The following is a 20,164-nucleotide window of genomic DNA, read 5'->3' as shown; positions in this document are numbered from 1 at the left end:
TGAAAGAAGTAACTCATTTTTATAAATACTTTTTCTAATACCTTATTTCAGTATTTTTTTTCACCCTATTTGTGTAAAAAAAACCCAAAACGCGCCTTTAGCTAGTTGTGGAAAAAAAAGTAGTCAACAACTTGAAAGTTTTTTTTTTGGCCTGAACAACTTGAGAGCTCGATTTTAGTCTCCACTATTTCCATTTTTTTAATAAATATCGAAGACTCTGTTCTCTCTCTTTCTTTATTTCAATTTCTTTATAATTAATTTTTCCTTATTTTTTGAGCTCATGCATATATATTGTTTATGATTGGTCGAAGTTGAGATAACAGCTCGTGAATACAGTTATAGATGGGAAATTGCTGCTCCGACGTCGGCGGCAGGATGGCAGCTGTTGGTGGCACCGCCGCCATCACTGGCAACCAAAGCGACGCTGTCGACATGTACTTAAAATCTCGTGGCATCCACGGCATCCTCTCTCAGATCGAGGTTTTTTTTTAGTGATACTGAGCAAATTGCCTGGTTTTAGCTTGTAATGAACGTTCGAATTTGCTTTGTTACCAAGCAGAGTTGATGATTCACTAATCTGTTTAACGCTGCTTCTTTTACGGCTTAATTTGACCATTTTTTCAAATTTAGAGAATAGAAATTTCTAGGTTTAAATTACTATTTAGATTTGGAGTCTCTGGTTTTGATCAGTGTTGACTAGATAAGCTGGCGTCTATTACGCTTTATCTATATTTGTGAAAATCCTTCTTTTTTCTTTGTTCTTTTGTTGCAAACTATTTGCCATGGCATTGGCTCTTAAGTGTGATTTTTTTTTTGGCAGTTATCATTTTCTGCTACAAATTTGCGAGACCGGGATGTATTCTCCAAGGTATGTTCGTGTATGAATATGCTGGAAAGATAGACCCCAGCTTATTCGCTCTACAAGCGATGTAGTCATCAAATTCAATGTTGTAATTTTCCAATACCATACTTATACTTTGCTGTTCAAATTGAATTATCGTGAACAATTGATTCAAGCATATGGAAGTTCTGCTCTTAAGGGGTAGCCTTTGTTTGCATTAGTTTGATAGCTGGCATTAGAGTTTGTGGAGGGTTTTCTGGTGTGGGGTGACTTAATGATGCCTTTAAACAAGTGGAATTGGGAAGTTAAAATTAGGGAGTTCAAGTTCAGAAGGCACTCTGTATGGAGAAAGCCTTTGTAAACCATTTTCTTTGAATTGAAACTTAGATGCCATATAGATAAGTTAATATTTGCATTTAATACAATCAATAAAGAGATGCTAGCTGATATTTGTTGAGAAGAAGTACGATGCGTTCTTGCGTGATTGGTCATTACAGTAGTAGTTTGACCAAAGTTATAATTAAAGCCATGCTTCAAGGAAGAAATATTTGAGGCACTCACATGATGCAAAGTACTTAAAGAACTCTTTAACTAATCCCATATCCAAATTGATCAAGAAATGTCTCTTAAAATTCTTGGGATATGATCTTAATGAATACAAAAATCATCTCACTAGCTCTAGGATTACTACCGTCACTTTGATTGCCCCTTTTGTTCATATGATGATATTTCAAGAAAAATTTCTGAGATAGGGACTGATTTGAAAATCTATAATAAATGAAAAGTAAGCTTATGCTCAGCTTTAGTTTGAACGCTCAGTCGGCTCTTACAACATTTCAATTGCAGTTGTTGTATCAGTTAATCATTTTAGGTACTTTGCTGCCATGCTTAACTTGTTAGTCTTAAGAACCGTCTTTTTGTTTCAGAAATCTTAGCCTGATACATAAGATTTGTTTGCTTTAGAGTGATCCGATGCTGGTGGTTTATATTAAAGAAAGAGATGGAGCAGTTATAGAAGTATTCCGTACTGAAGTAGTTCTCAATTCATTGAATCCTACATGGATCAAAAAGTACACAATTGCTTATCATTTTGAGGTTGTCCAAACCTTACTGTAAGTTCTATAGTTCCTATCCATTTTTTTTGGTCTGCGAAATGATGGTTTCATTTGTTTCATTGAAATTTACTTTGTTGGATCACACTTGATCACAGGTTTCATGTCTTTGATGTTGACACTCAGTTTCTCAATATTGAAGTAAAGGTATATTCGAGTAATGCTGCCTTTTCTTGTTCCTCCTCTCCAATCTTCCTCCCATTTTAAATAGTTAAGTTTACACACTGATAAACTCGGAGAAAATATGTATACTGTGTTTGTGATATACATTTTAAGTTTACACACTGAAAAACTTGGAGGAAATATGTATACTATTTTTGTGATATATATTAGTCTTTGTTTTAGTTGTTTAGGATTTGTTTTCTCAGAAGTCATATTTTATTAGCATGCTTGTTTCCACTTCTGTTATTGGAAATATACATAAGTTCTTCCTCAAATCATTCACGTGATATAACATATAAGCATGAAATATTTTATATGTACTCAATTCTGTGCAGATGCTTAAGCTGGAGGAGCAGCAATCTCTTGGTGAGGCAAGTTGTGCATTATCAGAGGTATAGCATTAGTATCTTCTAATTATATCTTTCCTTTTCTAGTTCCTGTCCTTGTTAACTATTTCAATGCAAGGATGTATTATATTGTAGTTGAGCTAGAATGCTTAGTTTAATTGCAAAACACATTGTTTTAAAATAAAACCTAGGGGTTGCCACTTGCTGTTTTGCTTTACTTCGTTTTGTTAAATTTCTAAGTTTTTACTCATCAAAAAATTGTTTTTATGTCTTCAGATTGTAACCAAACCAAACAGGTCTTTAACCTTGGATCTTGTACGTAGAGTTGAATCCGTCTCATCAACCCATTCCCAACACCATGGAAAACTTACTGTGCATGCTGAGGAATGCTTTAGCTCAAGGACTACGGCGGAGATGATGTTAAGTTGTTTAGATTTGGAATCTAAGGATCTCTTCTCAAAATGCGTATGCACCGCTGATTTCAAGTTTACTTTCTTTTTGTTATATTTTATCAGGAATATTAGTTATCATTTGGTGCACTTCTGGACTTATTTTGCAGGACCCCTTCTTGGTAATATCAAAACTTGTGGAGAGTGGGATTTCGATTCCTGTATGTAAAACTGAAGTCTTAAAGAATGATCATAACCCAACATGGAAGCCAGTATTTTTGAATATTCAACAAGTAGGAAGCAAGGTATAGAAAGTTTGTGTAGTACTTTTTGACAAAAACTACTATATCTGTACTTTGTTACATGCCGCTGCTAATATGGTCTAATCTTGGCCTTTTCAGGCCTTGTGAGAGATCAACGATTTTCCTTTCAATCAGTTTGTTCATTTAGTTCTTTTATAGTTGAATTTGGTTATTTCTACTGGGCTGTCTTTCAATTCAATCAGCTATATAAACATTCATGTGTCATGAGCAGATGTTTTCAAGTTTGATGTTGAGCATCTATTAATATGTTAGCCTATTTGTTGTTGTTTCTTGCTCGTCTTATGAATTTTGTTTTCTAATAAACATGCAGGATAGTCCATTAGTGATAGAGTGCTTTAACTTCAATAGCAATGGGAAGCATGATCTGATTGGGTAATTGTAGATCTTATTTTCCTTTTTCCTTATCCCGTTGGAAACTTGCTGATTTATCTTCCTTTCTTGGGTTTAATCAGAAAAGTCCAGAAGTCACTAGCAGATTTGGAAAAGATTCATTCTGGAAGGGAAGGAGAAAATTTATTTTTGCCAACTCTGGTTGGGCATGATTGCGAGAACAAGGTATAACTATATGAACTGGAATTAATTGAATAATGCAATTTTCATTTGCTAGGCTTTATTTTGGTATTTGCCAACCTTTTTGCAGATATTAAAAAGCAAGCTTTTCGTGGAAAATTTCTCTGAGACTATCCAACATACCTTCCTGGATTACCTGGCTGGGGGAGTTGAACTTAACTTTATGGTGGCTATTGATTTTACGGGTACTATCCGGTTTACTTGTACCATAGACAAAATTTTCTTATGGACCTTGTTACTTTCTTTCAATTAACTTTTAGGAGGTCAAAGCATCAAGTCAGGTAGTCAGCTATGTCATATATGGTATTCTTTTTGTTTGTGCCGGTCTTATTTCTTATTTGCATTTGAGTTATATGTCAATATTTTATGCTAAAAGATTAAGTTTGCTTGGAGGCACAAAGCATAATCATTATTTCCCCTTTAGTCATCTTGGGTACATCAAGATGCCATGCATTTGGATACTCCCTTTTCATTTCATAGCATCTTGCAACATGGATATTTTCACCATATTTATATTCAGAATTTCAAAAGCTCTTATTTATGGCTTTTCCATTGTGTTTTGTGTATTTATTGCAAGTTTTTGTATTACTGTTCGGTTGGAAAAGTGACATGCGTGTTCTTACTTTAGAAATGTCCATTTAAATTTTTATTAGTGGTCTTTGTACCTTTAGCAAATGTGCAACCCAAGCCTTTCAGAATCAGCATTATCATGATCAAAGGTCCCTATACACCATATATTGCTTGATTAGTCCCTTAACACCAAATTTACAATTGGGCTCGCAGTTAAACTCCTCTGATAATATTCTCTGCTTTGCTGGGGAGACAAATTGATTTCCTTAAAATTTTAACCAATATAGAACAGGTTATGAAAAATTGTGAACTTAAGGAAGATATTCAGTACAGCAAATAGTAACGCAAGTAAGCCAGTATGAATGTAAATCTGGCCTATGGTGAACTTTTTGGTTTAAAAATATAGTTGTGAATCGAACAAACAATTTTTAAGAGCACGAAGATCATTACTGCTATCATCTCTTCTTGTTTCTCGATGTTCCCTTTTCCCTGTACTTTTAAAAGATTTTTAGGATGAATACCTAAAATATGGCCATAGGATTTGGTTTTATAAATTTGAAACTGTTAGTTATATGGATATATGTTGAAGATATCATGCTGCACATGCTGCTTCCCAAAAGTGCCATAGGTTATGCACATTTCAACTTTTAATTCTGGTCTATCAGCTTCAAATGGAAATCCCCGTCTTCCTGATTCCTTGCATTACATTGATCCATCTGGACGGCAGAATGCATACCAGAAAGTAAGAATTGAAAGTTCTCCATAATTTTTTCCTTTTTCCTTTTTTGGGGACCCAACAATATGTGAGTGCATCTTTTCAACCAGGCAATCTATGAGGTTGGAGAAGTATTGCAGTTCTATGATACAGATAAGTGTTTTCCTGCATGGGGATTTGGAGCACGGCCCATTGATGGTCCAGTTTCTCATTGTTTCAACTTGAATGGAAGCAATAACTACTGTAAGGTAAGTAGTTGCAGTCACAAATATACTTTCAGTGCATTTTTTGCTCTTATCTTTTACTCTGTGTCCTAAATATTAACCAATTATTCATTCTATCTCAGGTTGAAGGAATCCGAGGCATTATGATGGCCTATACAAGCGCGCTTTTCAATGTTTCGCTTGCAGGACCAACACTATTTGGGCATGTGGTTAACAAAGCTGCACTAATTGCCAGCCAATCTCTTGCCGATGAAGCTCAAAAATACTTTGTTTTGTTGATTATCACGGTAAGATGTAGGGAAGAAAGGGATTTCTTTTGGGAACTTGTATGAAACCGGTATCCGTAGCTGACATTCATTCTTTATTAGAAACTGGTTGCTAAATTTTCCACTGCGTCTCATACTTGGTAATGTTGTCTAGGATGGAGTTGTGACCGATCTCCAAGAAACCAAAGATGCACTGGTAAAAGCATCAGATCTCCCACTGTCGATCCTCATTGTTGGAGTTGGAGGAGCAGACTTCAAAGAAATGGAGGTACTTACTCCTTAAAAGATTTTTATATCCATTTGAGTGAGAAGGATTGCTTCATTAATGGCGGGTACTTGACTAGAAGACTCAATTGAGTTATCAAATTACTAAACCTATTTTACAGATTTTAGATGCAGACAAAGGGGAAAGACTTGAAAGCTCGACCGGACGTGTTGCTTCACGTGATATTGTTCAATTTGTTCCATTTAGGGATGTACAAGGTTAGTCGTCTACTCATTCCAATGGTACTATGCAAAAAAAAAAAAGAAAAAAAAAGAATTAAAATGCTTGGGAAATGATTTGTAGTTAGGTTATAACTATCGTTTTCCATTGCAGGTGGTGAAGTATCTATTGTTCAAGCGCTTTTGGCTGAATTACCGACACAATTTTTAACCTATATGCGAAGCAGAGATATTAAACCCAGGATTTGATTTTGTAAAAGCATTGTAAATATCAAAATCCATTTATTCTGTTTTCGTTTTCACACCTGAGTTTGTCTCTTATCAAGTGTCATAATGTTTCAGTTTTTTGAGGCATGTTGTATCAAAGTCAAGCAATCATGCTTCTTGAGAGGCAACGAAAGATGAATAGATATATTCATTACCACGTTGCATTGAAGATTGATCAGGTCAACAAAAGCTTCACCTTGATTCCTAGTTATTGGAACTAAGGGTTCAACACTCTACCAACAGATCATACGGCTACTGAAAACACCTAGCTTTTGCTACTCGGCTGACAGGACATTCTTGTCTCACATCCTGTGTCCTTGATTGGTTGTAGGGAGAGATTTAATAGATTACGTAAGGTTTAAGAAATGTTTTGTTGTTGAAAAGCTACCAATTATCTTAAAGGAAGAGCTGTACTATTGAAATCTAGTAGAATTTTACCGTCTTTTATTTTGGCAAGATAATGAACAGATAAATAAAGTAAATAACAAAACAAATTTAAATTGGATTATACCGACAGCTCCAACCAACAACCACTCAAACTTCACTTAATTACAAATCTGAGAGACGAGGAGGATAATCAAAGAAGTAAAATTGAGAAGACTTTGGTCGGTTCTTCTAAGAAAAGACTAGAGGGACACGCGTCGCTAACCCAACATCCGCCATTCACTCTCTTCACTTCACCACTTTATTTCTCTCTCTCCACCCAAACTGCAGAGCCCAAAACTCCTCCTTTTTATCTGATAAAAACAAACCAATGGCGGATATACAGCCATCAGATGCCCAGTTAAATGGCGTCGTAGCACCCCTAGTCGTGGCTTCATCTGACACCGTTGGACCCAAACGCCAGAGACGTCCCAGCGTACGTTTAGGCGATATTGGCGGTGACCAACCCCACGATTCTCATCTCCGAAGGCCCTCCTCCTCTTCCGCCGTCACCAAGTCATGGAAACACCAACCCCACTCCGCCGCCGCTGTCACTTCTAAGTCATCCAAGACTCGCGCCCTAACCAATCTCACCACTGACGATGATGAAACTGAAGCTGACCACAATAACACCAATTTGGATGGTGCCGCAATAGCTAGCTGGAGGGTCAAAGATTTCTACAAACGGGGCTCCGCCACTAAACGGGTCCGCTCGAATTGGGTCCCCAAACTCGACGATTTCAGCGGCGGAAACGTCATAATCAACGGCAACAGTACCAACACTACTAACAACAACAATTTAGAAACAGATGATAGATATAGTGGTGATCAAGATAATGATGATTTCGACATGGAGAACTCGGAAAGTCCCTTGAAAGAGCACAGTCCAGTTCATTCTTTGGATAACATGGCCAATGAAAGGGAACTTCTTTATCAAAGGAGGCCAATTCGTACAAGGGTTTCGGATCGGGCGGACTTATCCGATTCCGACATAAGGCCGAGTGAGGAAGATGGGGTTAGGATATGGTTAAACAGTTTGGGTTTAGGAAGGTACGCCCCTGTTTTCGAGATCCATGAAGTGGATGATGAGGTTTTGCCATTGTTGACATTGGAAGATTTGAAAGATATGGGAATAAATGCAGTTGGTTCAAGAAGGAAAATATTTTGCGCAATCCAGAAGCTTGGTGAAGGTTTTCCCTAACATATTTGAAAAGGGTTTTTTGGAAGGAGAATTTGATCAGCCATGGCAATGTAAGAGCTTCAGCCTTATGTTCGACTTCCTTTTTTTGTTGTAGAAAAATAGGTGGATCAAATCAGTAGGTAGTTTTTGTGCTTTTGTTAAGGTAGTACTAAGCTAACTGTTGTTGATTGAGAACTTAAATGGAAAACAGTGAAAGAATATAAGCTTTTGTTTTGGTTATAAGGAAAGTGATTAACAATATCAGACAATTTCAACCATTTTGCTTATGGTTTTCTCATTCTTCTTGATTAATGAAATGGAATGTGTTTTTACAATTAGATACTAGAATGCTCTTTCTATGTTGATTATCATCGCAGATTCTTATTCGAGCTCGAAATCAAACAAGGAAGCACTCGAGGGATGTTTGTCTGGATTTAAGTAGTTTTTTCCTGTTTTTATTATGAATTTACTATGGACTGGCTATAGACATCTTCGCACTTCATTTCTCCACTTCTGTGCTCCTTCTGCATTTCCTTACTACTTTATATGCATTTTATATCTCAAGTACACTTTAAATTACTCAGATTCGGGGGTGAATGTTCGGTACGGGTATGTATCCGACATGAGTATGCTCAATTTTCTTTTCTATGTTTTTCCATATAGTTGGAGAACCATACCTTCCATAACAATGTCCGAATATGTGCTCAATACAGGTGTCCACACGGAAAATGAGGAGTTGGAGCATATACCTAGTCCTCTAGAACTTTCCTCTTACCATGCAAATTGTGTTTTAGGATGAAAAAAAAAACCATGTTTGAATTTCTGTTTGCCTTAATTGCACTTTCTCATCATGGTTATGTAAATATTTAGTTGGCAAGTAAACAAATACTGCTACTCACCTGAAGCGCGGTTCCTATTGTTGAAAATTTCTTGTATGTTAAGCTGTTATCATTCAGTTCCTTGTGTTGAATATGCATAAGATATTAGAGTTTTCTATGGCCTAAAATCCCGTAAGCCATCCGTTTAAGGTGTCAGTAAGTTTCTGTGCCCTAATATCGACCCGCACTGATTGAATCAGAGGAGAGAGGCCACACATCAGTAAGTTTCTTATTGCAGATATGGTTTTGCCATTCTATTTTAACCTAAAAAAGGTGCATGAGTGCTTTAAGTAGTTTGTGCACCTGAAACTCGATAGCTTTTTCAATGGTGGATAGGTACATTTAAGATCTTTTATGCATGGAAGAGATGTTGGTCAAGTATGAAAGATAAGAGGCAGTCAGGATAGCCAAAGGTGACTGCCCACTAAGCATTAGGACTATAATGACGTGCAAGTGAAGTGGGAGTCTCAAGAGAGATGAAACTGACCTTCCTTCTCCACAAAATCCTTGTTTGGATATAGGCATGTCATCCTTGGCTACCCAACAAGACTCTCTAATCTCTATACAAGACCCCTCTTCCTCAAACTTACAAATAAGCATCGAGAAAGGCTAAATTTATAGCCATTGACAAAAAGAAAAAAAGATTCCAGGTGCCTGCAAAACTAGCAGTTTCACGCCTACATTGATTATGGTTTTATAAGCAAGGCCAACTGTTCCACATGGGCATGGTGGTGACAGAATATATTCCAGTAGTGTATTTAAAAGGACCATACCCACGATTGTATCGGTCAATTTGCTATATCTGCTGTTTTCCTTGCAACAAATCAAACAAATATGGAATAAAACTAAAGGGAAAAGGTTAGCCATCTTGCAATGTCGAGGGACATGTTGGTTAAGCAACTTGCAATGAATCAAGTTGAAATGATGTTAATTAAGTAACGTTTTAACGTAGTAAACCAATCCAATCTGGCTTTTGTTTCTTTCTATTAAACTTAATATTACCTAAAATCTAAATATTCTTATAACCAGCTTTTATTCTCGAATGACAAGCCTCGGGTAAAAACTAAAATTTTCTACTTTTGCTCTTAGTTAAAAAAGTACATATTTTTTGTCGAAAAAGTGCGTTTTAGAAACAATGCTAAACTTGACACAAAATGCCTCTACATTGTTGCATCTTCCATTCATATTTTAACATTTGGCTCCATTCCCCTGCAAATTCTAAACTTGTCAAACAAATTTTAATAATTTTTTCTATCGGCTAACCATTGTAAGTAAGAAATTAAACAATTTTACTATTCTGAGCTCTCGATGTGTGCTTTAATCCATAAATTGTTTTCTACAACTTACATACATAATCAAGATGACCTTGACTCTAGAAGCCCATCAACTGGTTTATGTAGATCTCGTGGTCCAACTCTTCAAGCAAAAATGCATTCTTCACATCCATTTGCAAGAGGTTGTAATCTTTGCTAGCGGTCAATGGTAGTAAGATTCACATTATGTGACCTCCAGGAGATGTATCTGACTTTGATATCGAAAACAAAATTTCACATTACTCTTAATCTCACAAGAAAATGTTGCAAAATAGATAAGAAAGGAAATATTACTAAGAAGCTCGAGAAGAAAGAAGAGTTGAAAATACCTTATTTGGCGAAAGTTACTACATTTTTACATGCATATAAGGTTGAGTATTTAGATTTGAGTTTCATTATGTACTATTTCATGTAAAAATTTTAGTTTGATGAATTTTAATTTTTATTGTTTTTAATTCGTCTGTACTTTATATTTATTTTATTTTATTTTATAATTACTTGAACATATATTTATAAGATCAGTATTATATTTATACGAGTTCAGAGAGAGAAGAAAAACAAAGTTTGAAATGGTGATGTATGGTTAAAAGATGTTTGTTAATAATTAAAAAAATTGTTGTTGTTTTTACTTATTAAGTTTGAAATATGATGAGTCCATCTAATATATATACATAGATGGTCTTTGCAAAATTGATTTGGGCTGCATGTTCTATCATTGCCTAATCATTGTAGCTCTGCATTGCCGACAAAATCAGACTGCTTATAATACTACTTTTTCAATTTCATATTTGGTTTGGTGACAAATGACAGCCAATGCCCTCACACTCACATATTTCCCCTCTACCCTACTTGTAAATATATTACATTTACACCAATGCGGCTTTTATTTTTTTAATTAATTTTTATCTCAGATGTTATTATTTAGTTTATATATTATGTTAATAAATAATTTTAAAAATAAGATAAATATTATGAATTATATGTTTAAAATTTTTATGTTTTAACCAGGAATTTTTTAAGTAGTTGATAATAATTTAACTCTTTATAAAAGAAAAAATAAGACTAAATTTAACAAAAATGTAATATTAAATACTAAATTTAGTCTGTTGTTAACGTTTACAGCTGAACTTCCATTTCTCTTACTCCTTTTTACATTCATGATAATTTCATAAATCTAATAATTCCTCCATCACATTTAATTATGTTCCATTAAATGTCAACTTAGTGGGATCTGCATTTAATTTCTTCTTTAAGGTTGTTTCAAATTTAATCAACATTGTCACCATCATGTTTAGTTTACAATGATGTCATAGTTTCATTTCATTTATGTATTCCTAATTGCTGAATCATTTCATAAAAAAATTTATTGGTTTTGTAGTAAAAGTATGCAAAAAGTCTTTAAATTTTTTATAAAAAATATTTAAATACGTATTTAAAATTTTAAAATGCATCAAAAAATGCCTCAAACATTTTTAAAAAAAGTAATTAAGCTCCCGCTTTTGTTTTTCCAGTCAATTGGGTGCTTAAACTTTCAAAATACATAAAAACACCCTCAAATTTTTTTCAAGAAAAACAATTAAACCCCTACATTTATTAAAAATTATAACAATTACATAATAAATAATTTCACCTAAATTTGGATAGTTTTAGTAATGTTTGTTTTGTTTTATAACATGATATATTTTACTATTTTGTCATAGTTTAATTCAAGCATAGTAAAAACTCACATTTGTTCACCCTATTCTTCCCTTCAATAATTAAAATTTCATTCACAATCATTTTCATTAACTTAAAAAGAAGTGGCATTAAAAAAAAATCTCACTATATATCTACTTTTACTATGCATGCTTAATTTAAAGTTGCATAAAAGTTAAGGATAGCAATAAATAGTAGAAATATAGAAATCACACATCTAGAACATAAAAGTATGTTTAAAACAATAAATAGAAAAACGTATGGTTTGAAATAAATTAATCATAATAACAAACAAAGTATATATGATATTAAAATAAAAGATGAGATTAAATTGCAAGTATAATAAATTTAAACATATAAATACATCAAATTAACAATACTAAAGGTTATACAATTATTTATCATGGTATTGTCATGAATTGTGAGTTAATTTCGAATTGACTTGTAATAACAACCTATCAGAAACTTGAATAATAGTATAAATATACAACTGATGAAGATAATAAATTATACATATTAAAATAAAACTTAAATTAAATAATAAATTTAAAATTTTACTAATTTAATTAACATATTTACGAAAACATTTAAGTTATAAAATAGAAACCTTACAACCCTACATTTCGATTTTTTTACTAACCATTCATATAATATCAGCCACATGAAGCCCCAAAATATAATTTAATAAAAAATTAAGCAAATTAGACCAAGATGGTATATTCTAGTAAAAAGAAATTAAAAAAAAAAGAGTAAATATTATCCGGTTATTCCGAAATTGGAAAAGTCAAATGATCGTGAATTGCACGCTCTATAGTTGCGTGTGGTAGTCAAACAACACCAGCCTTCTCTCACAGTATATCTCGGCAATCCCAGCTAATACACACTGCTTGCTGGTGTGCTTGTTTTCGTCGTTTCCCAACACTCTTTCACTCTCTTTAACAGGTTCATAAGATTCTAATTCTAAACCCTAAATTATTCTTAGTTTCCCCTTTCATCCCTTTTGGTTTTCTCTCTGTTCACTGCACAATAAAACTTTGGGTAGCGAAGCAAATAATCTGACCGCTCCCGCCATGAAAGTACTCGAAAACGACGACCCAATGTCTCTTTCGAATCGTCTTTTGGCTTCTCTTTTGGAGCAAATCCAAAGCATCAACAATTTCAAAGGCAAATGGGCTTTGATCAAATCCAAACTTTCTGGTCTCGGTGCTCAACTCGCCGAGTTTTCCGAGTTTCCCGCTTCTTTCTCTAACCCACTCGCCGTCGACCTTCTTCGTTCCATTTCTCAAACCTTGAATGAGGCTTCATCGCTTTCTCGGAAATGTCAAAGCGCCGATTTGGCCGAGGGAAAACTCAGGACCCAGAGCGATATCGATGCGGTATTGGCTAAATTAGATCGACATATCAAAGATAGCGAGATTTTGATTCGGAGTGGAGTCCTTCAAGACGGTGGGGTCACGGTTTCTTCAAAGAAAGAAGCTGTACGAGTTGAGTCGAGGAACTTGATAACTCGGTTGCAAATCGGAACCACCGAGTCAAAGAACTCAGCCATGGACTCGCTTCTAGGCTTACTCCAAGAGGACGATAAAAACGTGATGATAGCCGTGGCGCAGGGTGTGGTTCCCGTGTTAGTCCGTTTACTAGATTCGAGCTCATTAGAAATAAAAGAGAAAACAGTTGCCGTCATTTCACGGGTATCATCGGTGGAATCAAGTAAACATGTATTGATCGCTGAAGGCCTATTGCTTTTGAACCACCTGCTTCGAGTTCTTGAATCGGGAAGCTGTTTCGCCAAAGAAAAAGCCTGCATTGCTTTACAAGCTTTAAGTTTCTCAAAGGAAAACGCTAGAGCAATCGGTTCCAGGGGTGGGATTTCGTCACTTTTAGAGATTTGCCAAGCTGGTACTCCGGGTTCTCAAGCTTTTGCAGCTGGGGTTTTGAAAATTTTAGCTTCTTTCGATGAAATTAAAGAGAATTTCATCGAAGAAAACGCGGTTTTTGTTTTAATCGGCCTTGCTGCTTCTGGGACTGCCTTGGCACAAGAAAATTCCATTGGTTGTTTATGTAATTTAGTTTCTGATGATGAAAATTTGAAGCTTTTGATTGTTAAGGAAGGTGGGATTGAATGTTTGAAGAATTTTTGGGATTCATCTCCCAATCCCAAAAGTCTTGAAGTCGCTGTGGATTTCGTTAGGCAATTAGCTTCTTCTCCACACATTGCAGATGCTCTAATTGCTGAAGATTTCATTCCCCGCCTCGAGTCTGCTCTAAACTGTCGGGTTTTAGCTGTAAGAATTGCAGCTGCTAGAGCTGTTTACGTGCTCGGGTTTAACTCGAAAACAAGGAAAGAAATGGGTGAATGTGGATGTACAATAGCATTGATCAAAATGCTAGATGGGAAAGCTGTTGAAGAAAAAGAAGCAGCTGCAATGGCCTTGTCGTCGCTCCTATTGTACACCGGAAACCGAAAGGTTTTCCGAAACGACGAGAGAGGGATCGTAAACGCGGTGCAGTTATTGGATCCTTGGATTCAAAATTTGGATAAAAAATACCTTGTTTCCATCTTATCAGAGCTTGTAAGTTCAAAAAATTGCAGGAAGCAAATGGTTGCAGCTGGTGCTTGTGTTTACTTGCAGAAACTTGTGGAAATGAATGTTGAAGGAGCTAAAAAGCTATTGGAGAGCCTTGGTCGTGGTAAAATTTGGGGCGTTTTTGCCAGACCATAGCAATGGAAGATATCTGCAAAATTGGTACATTGAACTGTATGTACAAAACTCGTGTTTTACTTTAAAATTTCTTGTTCATGGTGAATGTTGATTTGCTTAGATTTAGAGTGTAACTGGTAATGAAAAGGAGTTTCTTCGTAGGCCTCATAATCTTGGTTTGGTCACCTAATTCAATGAGTTTACATCTATACATGAATCAAGTTGTATGATATTGAATCTGCTGGTCTTATAATTTCTTGAGTTCTTATTGACTTTCACAAAGGGGTTGTTGTTGATGACTAAGTCTTAACTATATTGAACCTGCTAGTCCTAGATAACTTCTCTTGGTTCTTGGAAATTTCTCAAAGACTAAGTCCTTATATTGATTTCTTTTATAATAACTTCATGTTTGCCTATCAATCTTTGTGGGTCACTTCCTGTATGTAACAAGGTGTGGATGTGAAGCATGTGAACATGTTCTTTCACCATGTGCTTTTCTTCTGTTGTTATTGCCCTCTCTTAACACTAGTTTCCACATTGACTTTGCTTTTTTTATTTTATAAAAACCAAAAAATGGGACCCAGCTTAGTTGGCACCTACACTACCAAAAAAAGGTGGAAGAACTAGTTGGGCTTTGCCGCAAAGGGGTGGAGGTAGGTCTTCTACAGTCGATAATAGGGTGGCGATGGCTAATAAGGTGGCCATGGTCAATCCGAAAAGACCTTTGGCAATTGAGAACAAAAAGGGAAAAAAATCAAACACTTAAGAGATTACAATAAACCAGTGTAATGCAACAGAACAGGAAATGCGAAAGGCGTTAAGATGAAAGGGTCTCTTCACAAAACATCTTAAGTATGAGTTTAGTATTTTAGAAGGGAATCATAGCTTGAGCTTTGAGTTTGGGCCGCATTATGGTGGGGAAGACAAGATTTTACCTATCGTTATACTTGTTGAAAGTAGGGTTTCATTTGCCACCTTACCAATTAGTCGTGGATTTGTTAAATTCCTACTATTTGGCACCTGGACAACTAGTGGGGAGCTCATGGTGGTTGATAATTGAATTCATAATCAAATGTGGACAAAAGGGTACATGGCCTAACGTGGCATTGTTTTAGTAAATATGATCGGGAAGGAGGGAACAGAGCAGCTTATCTATGGAGGGTGGTGAGCTTGAAACCAGATCCCAAGAAGTATATCATTGCAGAGTTGAAGTTGGAGGAGTCCTTCGAATTCTCTATTGAGTGGAAAAGGCCTATGTTTTCCCGTTATTTGTATCGTCCGAAGCTAGAAGACGTTCATGAGGGAGAGAATGTTCACACCTTCTTTAATCGTAATGGCATCTCAATCATTCCTCATGACATCTCCCTTCTCAGGGGTGTTTCACTATTGTCTTCGTGACAAAGGAGCGAGCTCACTTGGCTCTCCTTCAAACACTTGGACTTGGAAAAGCATACCCGGGGAATGGGGTACACCCTTTCAGATTTGGAAGATGGTTTTAAGAATATTAGGCGGTGGAAGTGATGTGAGTAGTTTTAGCCATACGACTTGAGAGATGCTATTGCCAAATACCTATGGAATTTGTGTCTGGAACCTTTGAATTTTCTTTTAAATTATGCAAGTTTCCCGGTTCGTAAATGATAAATTCCTCCCGAATCTTCACATATAGCCTCAATTTTTTTTTATATCTAGATGGGATTCAAATTTGGAATCTCAAAATCTCCAAAATCTCCCCCTACTAAATAATACTTCTAAATATTACACTTTAAATAAATAGTGGATTTAACTCTTAAGTAAAAATAAAAAATAAAATTAATCTGGACTCGATCCATATAGAAGAGTGATAACAACTTACTATTGTTGGACTTGAAGCTAATAAAACCAACAGTGGACTGAAATCGGCACTTTTGGACTTAAAATTTGCTTAATTTTGTTCCAGAAACCCAGCCCGCTTACATCCCATACCCACAAATAGTCCTCAGAACCCGACTTTAATTGGTATGAAACACAATATCTGTCGCTCTTATTCTTGTACGCTTAAGGCTAATAGATATGCATACCAACCCACTAATGATGAAAGTTCAGTAATTTCATCATCACCCACCAAAACTATGAGTCATCATCCTCACCTCATCTTCTCCAAATTTATATCCCGTTTTAGATTTGTCTAGACTTGCCGGCCGACATGACGGTAAGCACCAGCAAGCAAACCACTGCAACGTACGACAGTGCCATTGAAACGGTCACCTTGTCGCAGAATTTCTCGAAACGGTCGCAGATTTTAATCCAACCAGTGTGGCCGTTACCGTCACGTGCTACCATTCCGATCGCCGTCCCTGCCGCCAAACCGGAAAGAACCAGAGACATCATCATCTGCAATGTCCCAAACCCCGCCGGATTATCAAAAAAAAAAAAGCGTGACATATCACATATTTATATTAAAACCATCACTATATACCAAATCGTGTAGGAAGAAGAAGAAGTAGATAGTAGCAGTCAAGGCATGGCGGGCAAAGAACATAAAGAACAACGACATCAAACTGAAACCGAAAGCAATGGCATTTGCATAGGCGAAGAACCTGAAAAAAAAAAAGAGCAAAAAATGGAGGATATTATTTAACACTATATGAGCTCTGGAATATATCACATAATAAAACAGCTCGAGTTGTTTTACTTGAAAGCAGGTGAATAGCTATATCCAGCATCAAAAGACATGCCGAGAACTTCAACAGTTTGGTTTGCAGTGAAAATCACCCATGCGGCGGCCATTGCTGTCGCAGTCGCCGCAATTCTCAAACAGATTTGTGTAGCTAAGACAAACTTGTCTGTTTTGTTAGGTGCCTTTGCTCGAACGTTGGCTTCCTTGATTTCCATCGTAAACAGTGAAGAGAAAGTGCAGAATAGCTGAGGGGTTAAGTTCACGTGGAGGTTATTTATAGAAGAATAAACAAGTCGTAAAAAATAATGACTCGAATTTCAAAAAAGAATGTACTCCACACTCCACTTAATTTCAAAAAAGTGTATCGTGATGTTAGGTAATGAGACAAAATTAATAATTTAATTATTATTTAAGATTTGCACACCCAATCGAATCAAATGGGTTTTATATTATTTTATTTTGTAGAGGCCGATGAATGGGCGTGAAAAGCAAAGCACAGATGAATTAAAGGATTTCCAACATGGTACTCGCAATAAAAACGTGAAGAAAAAAAAATGTTTGATTTTTTGCCAAAGAAGCAGAGATATGGTAAACCGTACGTAATGTAAATGTAAAGTTTAGTTTAGTTTAGTTTTCCAAGTACCAAACAGACCTTTGCTCTACTCCTTGACGTAAGTGGTCTCCGATGCAACCTTTTCCCGTATGAGAAGGGCAAACCAATCCCAACCTACGATATGTGTTTTAATTAGATGCGTATGCTCAATTTTATATAAATTTATTTATATACAAAGGGTTGGGAATTAAAACTAAAGATTAAAACCAAAAGCTAAAAAGGTTGTATGTTTTAATTTTGTGAAGAGACTAAAAACCAAATTTCTCATTTAGTTAAAAAGGGGCAAAACTCTTATTTGCCCTTACTTACGACCCTATTCCATATCCGTATAGGATTTTTCTTTTTCTATAAAAGGTAGAGGAAACGTGGCTCGAAATTATGAAAATTTGACTTTCCAACGCCATAAATGGAACATGTTAGAACCTGCTATGTGTAGCTAGCTCTACATTCATCCTATGATATCATATGTAGGGAGTGTAATTGGTTTACTTTAAACATTTTTTTTAACAAAAAATTTGATTGATTTTAGTTAAAAAATTAATTAAACGATTTTGATTCTTAATTAAACGATTTTGATTCGGTTTTTTATTAATTAATTTTGAGATATTGACTTGCGTTTATACAGTTAAATTTTTATTATTTATTATAAATATATAAATAATTTAAAAATAATTCAAAAACTGCTAACCGATTAAATTAATTGGTTTTTTTTTCTTCTATAGTAAAGCGGATGTACTTCTAAACTTTGGTATAAGAGTTTGAAACATCCATCCTCCTAATTTGTGAGATGAAAACACTCAAAATATTTAATTGAAAATCTTATATCCAAACCTTTTCAAATTTGTAGTACCATCTTTCCACATTTGGTGTATCAACAGTCATTATTGTGGATTAGGGTAGATGAAGCTGGATTTGAAATTTTTATTCAAAATTTGATGTGTATGAAGTATGAGTCAATGTCTTAAATGAATCAAGAACAGAAATTAATAAAATTTATCATTAAAACCTTAATAATTAAGCTATCAATTACCAAAAACAGGTAGGAGTAATCAACACTTTACAAAATTTGATATTTAACACTAGAATTTATAACGAAAATGTAAAACCTAACAAAATAAAGGAAACAGATCAACAAGAATGGCCAGCCTGCACCTAGCTTTAGCCTGTTAGCTGGTTGGTGTTTTGCATGTGTTTCATAGCTTCCTGTGTTCTTTCATCCGGAGACCTTGAGTGGTCTCATCTTTAACAGCAACTTTCACCATAGTCAAATCCATTTCCATCAACTTCAAAACCCCAAACAATCTTCCACTTTCCCTTCATCCCTCAACATCTCTGCTTCTTCCCTTGCTCTTTCCCCGCTTTTGCCAACCCAAACTCTCTCCCCATCAACCCTACCAGCTTTTCCAAAAAAATCCATTATCACCTACTCTCTCCAAGTTAATCTCCTTGGTCCTCCTCCATCACACCTCGAGATTCGGTGGTTCCGGTTTCGGACAATTTCCGATCCTCTTCGTTTCAGCTTTCCGTGCTTATGGAGATTGGAGATGCATGGGAAATGAATCTGAGGTTGGAGAAGTGCAGTTGATGGGGAAATGTAATGTTTTTGGTTGATCAAATAAATTTATAGTAACCAAAACAAGAACGTCTATATGAGTAGTAAAGGTGTACCATTTATACGTAATTTTCATGATAACTAGCCTTCGATCTTCACCAAAGATTATGATGATTTGATTTAACTCTGCAAATTTAATTTTAATATTAAATCATAATTCTTATTTTATTTAAAAAAGTTAATCAAATAGCGCTCATATTTAAAAGGGATTTATTAACATTAATCTTTTCATATTATAATCATTAGACTTTAAATCATATTGTCAAATTAATTAAAAAAATCTTATTTTTTTAACCATGAATTTGCTATATTAGTATGCTTTCAAATTATACTATGGAATATTCAACTTATCTTTAGAATATACTATAATTAAAGAAAATATGGAATTACTTATTTAACGATTGATTATGATATTAAATTTTGGATTGCATTATAAGATGTTAATTTTAGAAAAGAAATATAAAGTATGAATCGGACATTAATTCTGGCATTAATTTAGCGACGTTTGACTTTGATTTATATTGACCGAAAATCAAAAGATTGGCATAAATCACGCATATGCCATATATTCTAATCTCTTAAAAACATTAAAATTAGAGTTTTCATTTATAATCAACCACAAACAATTAATTGATGTATTTTAAAAAATAATTAAAGTTTATCAAATCTAGTTCAACCGCTACTTAAAAGTCTTAATCCAGCTTTCTTTTTTGGCCATCATTTTCACAAAAGTATAATCATCTTAAAACATATTTTATAAAACAAGACATTCATTATCAAAGTTCAGATGGCAAGTAATTATTATGAAGGGAAATGTTACAAATATGTTTGCTGGTAACTACCCATTAACATCAACTTTTTT

General features: G+C 35.0%; 4 protein-coding genes across 7 annotated transcripts; 3 read left to right on the top strand and 1 right to left on the bottom strand.

The window, feature by feature from the left end:
* Positions 1-104: 104 nt before the first annotated feature.
* Positions 105-6,652, top strand: LOC107931459 (protein BONZAI 1). Of its 2 annotated transcripts, XM_041101498.1 has the most exons (17): positions 105-480; positions 821-868; positions 1,805-1,953; positions 2,052-2,100; positions 2,451-2,507; positions 2,739-2,927; positions 3,022-3,156; positions 3,485-3,546; positions 3,627-3,729; positions 3,815-3,929; positions 4,980-5,056; positions 5,140-5,277; positions 5,376-5,540; positions 5,674-5,787; positions 5,906-6,002; positions 6,118-6,227; positions 6,306-6,652. In XM_041101498.1, the coding sequence occupies exons 1-16, from the start codon at positions 343-345 to the stop codon at positions 6,210-6,212; spliced, it is 1,731 nt and encodes a 576-aa protein (XP_040957432.1). In that variant the 5' UTR covers positions 105-342; the 3' UTR covers positions 6,213-6,227; positions 6,306-6,652. The 2 variants fall into 2 exon arrangements, with proteins under 2 accessions (XP_040957432.1, XP_016718827.2); XM_016863338.2 differs by lacking the exon at positions 6,306-6,652 and having other exon boundaries at positions 6,118-6,265.
* A 137-nt stretch (positions 6,653-6,789) lies between these two features.
* LOC107931461 (uncharacterized) lies at positions 6,790-8,781 on the top strand. Of its 3 annotated transcripts, XM_041101499.1 has the most exons (3): positions 6,790-7,904; positions 8,211-8,442; positions 8,547-8,781. In XM_041101499.1, the coding sequence occupies exon 1, from the start codon at positions 6,985-6,987 to the stop codon at positions 7,852-7,854; it is 870 nt and encodes a 289-aa protein (XP_040957433.1). In that variant the 5' UTR covers positions 6,790-6,984; the 3' UTR covers positions 7,855-7,904; positions 8,211-8,442; positions 8,547-8,781. The 3 variants fall into 3 exon arrangements, with proteins under 3 accessions (XP_040957433.1, XP_016718832.2, XP_016718833.2); XM_016863343.2 differs by lacking the exon at positions 8,211-8,442; XM_016863344.2 differs by having other exon boundaries at positions 8,211-8,781.
* Positions 8,782-12,590: 3,809 nt separating this feature from the next.
* On the top strand, positions 12,591-14,592 carry LOC107931477 (uncharacterized). Its single transcript, XM_016863367.2, has one exon. The coding sequence runs from the start codon at positions 12,790-12,792 to the stop codon at positions 14,440-14,442; it is 1,653 nt and encodes a 550-aa protein (XP_016718856.2). The 5' UTR covers positions 12,591-12,789; the 3' UTR covers positions 14,443-14,592.
* A 1,615-nt stretch (positions 14,593-16,207) lies between these two features.
* Positions 16,208-17,326, bottom strand: LOC107931478 (CASP-like protein 1F1). Its single transcript, XM_016863368.2, has 3 exons — positions 17,093-17,326; positions 16,877-16,997; positions 16,208-16,791 (listed from the first exon to the last, which is right to left on the bottom strand). Exons 1-3 carry the CDS (start codon positions 17,290-17,292, stop codon positions 16,576-16,578), a joined length of 537 nt encoding a protein of 178 aa, XP_016718857.1. The 5' UTR covers positions 17,293-17,326; the 3' UTR covers positions 16,208-16,575.
* Positions 17,327-20,164: the final 2,838 nt, after the last annotated feature.

This window comes from Gossypium hirsutum, chromosome D09 (assembly GCF_007990345.1).
Source record: "Gossypium hirsutum isolate 1008001.06 chromosome D09, Gossypium_hirsutum_v2.1, whole genome shotgun sequence".
Lineage (NCBI taxonomy): Eukaryota > Viridiplantae > Streptophyta > Magnoliopsida > Malvales > Malvaceae > Gossypium > Gossypium hirsutum.
Note: the sequence above shows the minus strand (reverse complement) of the source record. Positions and strands in the feature narration are given on the sequence as shown.